The following is a 7,839-nucleotide window of genomic DNA, read 5'->3' as shown; positions in this document are numbered from 1 at the left end:
TTCATGTGGACGCAGGGCAGTACACTTGTCCTGTGGACGGTTGCGGGCGGGCCTTCAAACATCGTCGAGCGTTCGTGAAGCATCATGAAGTGCACTTTCCCGCACTTGATCGTAGGCGGTTTCGCTGTGATTTTGCTGGCTGTTGCAAATCCTATACCACACTACAGTTGTTGCAGGATCACCAGAACACACATGAGGCACTGGTGCCGTATGTATGCGATCACAAGTCGTGTGGACGCAGCTTCCACAGCAGTGCGCTCCTGACTGCCCACAAAAGAATTCACCTACCAGTCGAGAGCAGGATGCGGGTCCGATGTTCAGTGCACTCATGCGTGCAGTTGTTTCGGACGTACCAACAGATGGCCACCCACCGACAAAAGGCACATGATTTTCCCAAATACCGGTGTAATGCGTTGAACTGTGGGAAGGAGTTCACACGTATGGACAGTCTGACCAGGCACCGGGAGAGAAGCCGTGCTTGCCGTCGGTAATCGTTGTTCCGAAACCGAGAATGTGTACCGGCCCTATTCAGGGCCACCATATATTGATTGAACTCATCGAATTAATTCACTTTACACCCTCATCGGTTTCGCAGAACTCGGTGCATTGTTAGTTCTTCCTCGTTAGGCTGGGTGTCGTTGAGCTTTCACAGTGATCTAGGTATGAACGGCCGACTGAGGCAGATATTTGACCTGCCGTGGTATGCATCGAACTGCGTACTTTACGGGTGAGCAATGCGTATGGTGATGGGGTAGGAGTAGGAGGAGACGATCGAATAGGTCGCATGAGGAACACCGCCATGTAGTTCTCTGGAGGTTTTTTCTAACTAAATAGGGTAGAAAATCCCAGATTGTGATGAATCACTTGAGCAATGCAGTCGTAAATTCTGCATGTATGTATCTGATACCTGCCCAGCACTTGAAACAAATTCATGGTGTTTCATGGCATTTTACGATTTGCCTTCTACACCACACCATCTCTACACACATTGGTAAGTCCTGTAGAACGTGCCGTTCGTAGTCGGTCGATGATGAATGTAGAATGTGACAGCCATGTGTGTTATTGAACTTGATGAGAGAATAGGGTGACAGGTGTATCGTAATTGTGATAGCACCGACTAACTGGCGATGCATGTGGCTTTAGCTGAGTGTGGCGGGTGTCATAGTGTAATGGGATCGGAGCGGGGTGAACTGCGATCGTCCTGCAGTCCATACGTGTAACGAACATCATAACGTTCAGTTGGTGTCGCACAGCTGTGAAGCGCTGAGTGCCGGTCTCCGGGTCATATGAAACAAAATTTCATGATCGACAGCGCTACCCTAAACTGCTGACTGATTTAGGAATCAGGAATTACCATTTATCGATTTTTCTTGCTTCGTTGTGGTATTGTCTCCTGAGACAGTTGAGGGCGTTGAGCCAACTGGGCCCTCAATATGTGCGTTTAGGCAACGAGTACACCGGGAGGGAAGTGGGACCGTTAGTGCTCTTGTTGTGAGGTAATTAAGTTGCTTATCAGGTAACAAACACCAGCAAGTGCCTGTCTTACTAGAATGTCATGAACAGAATAGTAGGTGAACTTGATCAAAATAGATACGATTCGAAAGGTGGGAATAAGCCACAAAGTGACGAGGACGCTTGCTGAGAGTTCCTGATTGAAGTTCCGGAAGCGAAACGTGTCTTTTTCGCAGTATAACTGCTACATGTGTTCCGTAGTTGGCCGTGGAGACTTGAGGAGCTCTGTTGACTTCCTGTCCTGTGCGCGCGTATGTGTATTTGGTCGAGTTGCATGCCTGTTTGTTGTGTACAGTTTGAAGAGAGGAATGTCTCTTGGTGTTTGATAATTGCACGAACATGAATACAACTTGACCTGATGTGTTGAATGAAGTTCATAAGCCTGGCGTGTGACTCAAGTGGTAGCCGCGTAAACAAAATTGGTTGAGAAGTCTTAGTGTACATGTCGACTAAGGTTGCAAGTGGGACATGAGTTGTCACGTGGTTTGAGTGTTTGTGACGCGTGATCAAGTGAGTAACCTCTTCAAGACCAATTAATTTGTCTGTGTGCGTGCGGGAACTGCTCAAAATTTTGTGAGTTCAGTGCACCCAACTTTACGCCTCAAAAACCGTTTTGTATGACGACTCAGATTGTGGAGAGAATTTCGTTGATCGAACAGTTGTGCCGATCCACTGAGCACAACAGATCAGTCCTGGTTACCCCGGTAAATGTGAAGACCAACCACTTGCGAGGGATTTCCCCAGGGCCTACTGTCCTTCAGGACATTTTGACCAGTTGTCACGCACAGATGATCCACGATTAATTACTCTCTCTTAGGTTCACAAACGTCTCGAAACATCGCATTGTTTCCTGAGCTATTGTGAGATCAAATTAGTCATTTTACCCTAGAATATGTGGAATTCAGATATTCTTATCCGCTAGAATGATGTACTAGGGCAGCTGTCTTCCGAGCCTGTTTCCTGGTCCGAACGCGTCAATCTGAAATGGCTAGCTAGCTAATGGGAGTTCCTTAGTTCTGATTTGAACCGGAATCGGTAACGATGACTGGTTGCCCTTGCGCCACATACATCCACCAGGCTAGTTACCGGGGCACTCGCTCGTACGGTGACATGGATAGATGAATTGATACACATTTATTTATTCATTTACTCATTTTTATTCAATTATTTATTCAGACGACCCGATAGAGAAACTGATATGTAGATAGGACTATATATATATATATATATATATATAATGTATATATAATGTATATATAAGTAAATTGTTAGACAGATTGGATGGTAGATGCACAGAAAGATAACCAAATGGATAGATGGAAGATAGATGGCCAGATGGATAGATAGATAGACAGCCCGGTGGCTAGATATTTGCCCGCTTATTTTTCTCAAATAAGGATTCCTGCTAAAAGTTTTTCGGTGTATTTGGTGATATAGATTCGGACTTCAATCTCAGGAGTTGAAAGTTTTTGTTTGTTACAGGTTATACCTTGAAATTATCTTTGGTGTACAACAGGGTCATCCTAATCATGGGTTAGTGGATTTCATGAAGCAGTTCCCGGTTCGAATACATAACACCGCCACGAAATCCTTTCTTGATTCTGTCATCTGCTAAGGTAGCACCCTCCCGCTGGACATGCGTGCCTTGCATGCACGATTTGCTCAAAAATAACCCGAAATGTTTTTGATCCTCAGATAGTGAAAACGTGTCTTAGCGCATCTAGACACCATTTCCTCTGATCTAGTGCGAACATAATACAATCCCAAAATACTAATAATTTTGCCAGCCCATATATAGCGCCACAAAATTTGACCACACCTTTCCGCCAATCTTGGGTGAGTTACGTTTAAGTGGCCAAAATTCATACTTGGTATGGAGATGATATTTAGATACAGAGGCCAAACATCGACAATGATGTGGAAAACATGACCCGCTGTTGCGAGAACTGTGCTCCTAAAGATGTCCTTTATACCGGACGGAACCAACAGCCTTCTGGGTACATTGACTTCACAGACATCTCCGGTGGAGGACGTAATCTGATTTTGGTTGGCGCGCTTCCCAGTTTATTCAAGCTCGTTCTCGTGTTTTTTGTGACTTCATATATTTCCATCAGCGCTTTGAGACGTGCACTTGTATAGCTTGGTTTTCATCAATAAAACCTCTGATATTGGAGGCGAAATAGTAACACTGTTAGGACTAAACCTATGCTTATTCGGGCTTTATACCTAATTTATTTATTCATTTACTCATTTTTATTCAATTATTTATTCAGACGACCCGATAGAGAAACTGATATGTAGATAGGACTATATATATATATATATATATATATAATGTATATATAATGTATATATAAGTAAATTGTTAGACAGATTGGATGGTAGATGCACAGAAAGATAACCAAATGGATAGATGGAAGATAGATGGCCAGATGGATAGATAGATAGACAGCCCGGTGGCTAGATATTTGCCCGCTTATTTTTCTCAAATAAGGATTCCTGCTAAAAGTTTTTCGGTGTATTTGGTGATATAGATTCGGACTTCAATCTCAGGAGTTGAAAGTTTTTGTTTGTTACAGGTTATACCTTGAAATTATCTTTGGTGTACAACAGGGTCATCCTAATCATGGGTTAGTGGATTTCATGAAGCAGTTCCCGGTTCGAATACATAACACCGCCACGAAATCCTTTCTTGATTCTGTCATCTGCTAAGGTAGCACCCTCCCGCTGGACATGCGTGCCTTGCATGCACGATTTGCTCAAAAATAACCCGAAATGTTTTTGATCCTCAGATAGTGAAAACGTGTCTTAGCGCATCTAGACACCATTTCCTCTGATCTAGTGCGAACATAATACAATCCCAAAATACTAATAATTTTGCCAGCCCATATATAGCGCCACAAAATTTGACCACACCTTTCCGCCAATCTTGGGTGAGTTACGTTTAAGTGGCCAAAATTCATACTTGGTATGGAGATGATATTTAGATACAGAGGCCAAACATCGACAATGATGTGGAAAACATGACCCGCTGTTGCGAGAACTGTGCTCCTAAAGATGTCCTTTATACCGGACGGAACCAACAGCCTTCTGGGTACATTGACTTCACAGACATCTCCGGTGGAGGACGTAATCTGATTTTGGTTGGCGCGCTTCCCAGTTTATTCAAGCTCGTTCTCGTGTTTTTTGTGACTTCATATATTTCCATCAGCGCTTTGAGACGTGCACTTGTATAGCTTGGTTTTCATCAATAAAACCTCTGATATTGGAGGCGAAATAGTAACACTGTTAGGACTAAACCTATGCTTATTCGGGCTTTATACCTACAGCCATTGTGTAATCGCATGCATACCATCAAACGGTTTATCATTTAAAAATGATGAAGAGAGAAACTTCATCACTCTACTGGACAACGCTCTCTGTACATACCGCACTACTCCAAATAATTTGGTACCTAATAATCAGGCGTCAACCGAATTTTCCTGAACAACCTCAGATATCATCCTATCACCACATTTATGTACCATCAGAAGCGGACGCCACAGAGTCTCACCCTGTCAGATAATCACATGGGGCGAATCAATCTGTCTACTCAAAGTTATGGACTGTAACAAGCGTTGGTTTCTGAGAATGGTGCTGTGCTAATTTGTAAATTGATTCGCGCACACGTTGAGCACTGCAGCACTACACGACCACCCACAAACATGTGTCTTGGACGATATTTTTTCATTTTCCGTTGATTGTTTGTCGAACATCTATGTAGCAAGGCCAAACAAAACCCTCTTGCAAGCAATTTGTGCACTGTAGGTTTTGTGCGTTTGCCTTGTGGCTCAATACAAGCAGCCAGAGTTTTATAAACCGCGCAGTTAAAATTCCTGCTTCCGCCATCGGGTGGTCAGTAAATTTGGCAATTAATGTAACGCGTGGGCGGGTGCAGTAATTGGGTAGCCTGATGAGGACATCCACTAGGTTGTGACGTCTAAATTCACGATGGGAACTACGGTTCAGCCTCGTTGTGAAGGCCCATTCGTTGCGGGAAGGACCAGCGGCCGACGAGAGTGCCGGTTCAGGGAAATCGACTAAATAGCAAGCCATAACTCGAACGCGTAACTATACTTTTAACACCCAATGCATCACCGGCATATCTTCTAATGTAGTATCGGGGGGGAATGAGTTTCAAGAAGTTGAGAGTATTTAATAATATAATCATTCTTGTAGAATTTCCATGTGTTTTACAAACAGAGTAAGCTATTTTGATCATACTGGTGTATTGTGATCATAAGCATCCGTGAAGTTTAGCATGAATCAGCTGTTTCTTTCCATTTTTAGTGCATGATTCCGATGCGGAATATCTAAGTGTTTTACCGTCCTCCTATTAAACCATTTAATGACCATATCTTCAGCCAGTAAATCTCACTGCACTAATCGGCACATTACGTTAGGAAACCCCTTGTGTGTCACCAGGTATAGACTGTCGTATTGACAATCCTCGCTAAGTGTTGATGAAGACCGTTTGGGTCACTTGTCAGCTGGATTTGTGTAACATATAAACCAATCAAAGCAACGATAGATCTCAGACGGATGTAGCCCTATTTACTGTTTTTAGGGAATAACATGAACTTTGTGAGGTCCATTTCTCTGACCGAATGCAAATGGCCATTGAGATTTCGTCCTGTAAGTGAATTCAATCTTTATTAAAAAGCTAGGAAGCACCGTACAGCTGTTTCATTCATATTGGGAATGGCCAGTAGCGACCATTTCACGAAACCCCAGGAAATGTAAATAAGTAGTCAACTCAGGTACCCTAAGGAAACAATAACGTTTTCTATCAGGGTTTGGAGCCGCAGAATAGGTCATCGTGAATTGGTTGAAGAGAGGCAGACATATTTCGTGGAGAGTTTCCGTGATTATTTTAGACAGTGATGCTGATGCGCATCCACGCACTTAGTGATTTTGTCAGATTACTGAACAAATTTCTCAAAGGCGGACATACTTCAAACCTCGCTGACAAAGCTATAGGTGAACGTCTCAAAACAATCGTTTCGTGAGCGACGAAAAGACTGTGCAGCAGGAGATTCAGCGGAAATACTTTCTCAGAAGCCTGAGGGAGTTGGTAGGTGAGGGTGGTTTCGTATGGAATACCAGTATAACAGGTGGTATACATTTCTTACCTTATAATGCCCGTACGTTTTTAAGAAGGACCTAACAAGTAGGCTTTCCAAAGTTTTGGGAAAAGTCAGGTCTATCAGTAACAATTTGTGGGCACACTGCTAGGCTGAAACTGTATTATATCTACCTGCCATGGTGGCTTTTGTGAGTGCATGGTATTTCAAATGAAAAACAATGTGTCCTGTAAATCCCTTGAGTTGTTTTTTTTATTTCGGACTTTGATGTGGCAAAATGATCATTCTGCAAGTAATCATTTAAGCTATATTCGGGTCTTGCAGCTCCAAGGTTAAAGGATACCACAATTGATGGGTTCGATTACACGGTTCGGGTTTTAGGATCGGATATAGGCTTGAATCAGGTTATTAGAACCTTTCAGCAACTACCGATTTCATTCTAGAGCTGGATAATGTAAAACAGGTCCTAAAATACATACACATGGCCTCAGTATTCTCTGCCACTGTTGATTTTGACTGTAAAACTCTCGTTTCGGCGGAACACTGGGAAAATGGTTTGATACCAGTATGTTGAATCGACCTAAGACTTTATTTGGGCTAGAAATACTCCTATTATTTAAGTCCGCCCACTGGATTGAAATTCGAACCTAGCAATTCACAATATTTAACGCATGTAGTCTTCAGTACAGTTTACCTGCAATCTAATTTATTTGACAATTAAGCATTGGTATTAGTTCACAGTCGTCAAACAAGTGCCTCGTTGGGTCTATCAAGTAGGTAATCCAGGAATTCGTGGTAATTCAGCTTTCCATCTCCATCCTCGTCATATTCTCTGATGAAGGCCTGCAAATCTTTTATGCTGGTGCTTTCTGCGTTGCCGCTTTCTTTGAGTACTTCATAAAGTTCGTCCATCGTAATATAGCCATTTTTGTCCTTATCAATATTGTGAAGGACCTGGTGCCAACTTGTGTACCTGAAGAGGGAAATAAAGGAGGTTGAGAGTTTTCGTGATACAACCGAATCAGAGTCAAGCAAGAGATGGACCTGTTTGAACGCCCTGTCAGCTGGTGAAGACTTAGTGAGGAGTTCTTTTCTTGACCTAACTCACCATTCACAAGTTTTCGGAAACTCCTCGACAACCAATTACCGATCTCGCTCTTCTCAGGGTGCGAAATGGTTTCCATTAATCCTATGAGAACTGTGT

At 42.8% G+C, this 7,839-nt stretch overlaps 1 protein-coding gene across 1 annotated transcript; it reads right to left on the bottom strand.

Annotated features, from left to right (window-relative positions):
- Positions 1-722: 722 nt before the first annotated feature.
- Positions 723-7,608, bottom strand: T265_15796 (hypothetical protein; the record flags this gene model as incomplete). The annotated part of the gene is made up of 2 exons (XM_009179151.1): positions 723-826; positions 7,386-7,608. Coding segments are annotated over 2 exons (264 nt in total), but the record flags the coding sequence as incomplete, so codon positions are not given.
- Positions 7,609-7,839: the final 231 nt, after the last annotated feature.

Source organism: Opisthorchis viverrini, assembly GCF_000715545.1.
Source record: "Opisthorchis viverrini unplaced genomic scaffold scaffold4861, whole genome shotgun sequence".
Classification (NCBI taxonomy): domain Eukaryota; kingdom Metazoa; phylum Platyhelminthes; class Trematoda; order Opisthorchiida; family Opisthorchiidae; genus Opisthorchis; species Opisthorchis viverrini.
This window is presented reverse-complemented; position numbering and strand designations above follow the sequence as displayed.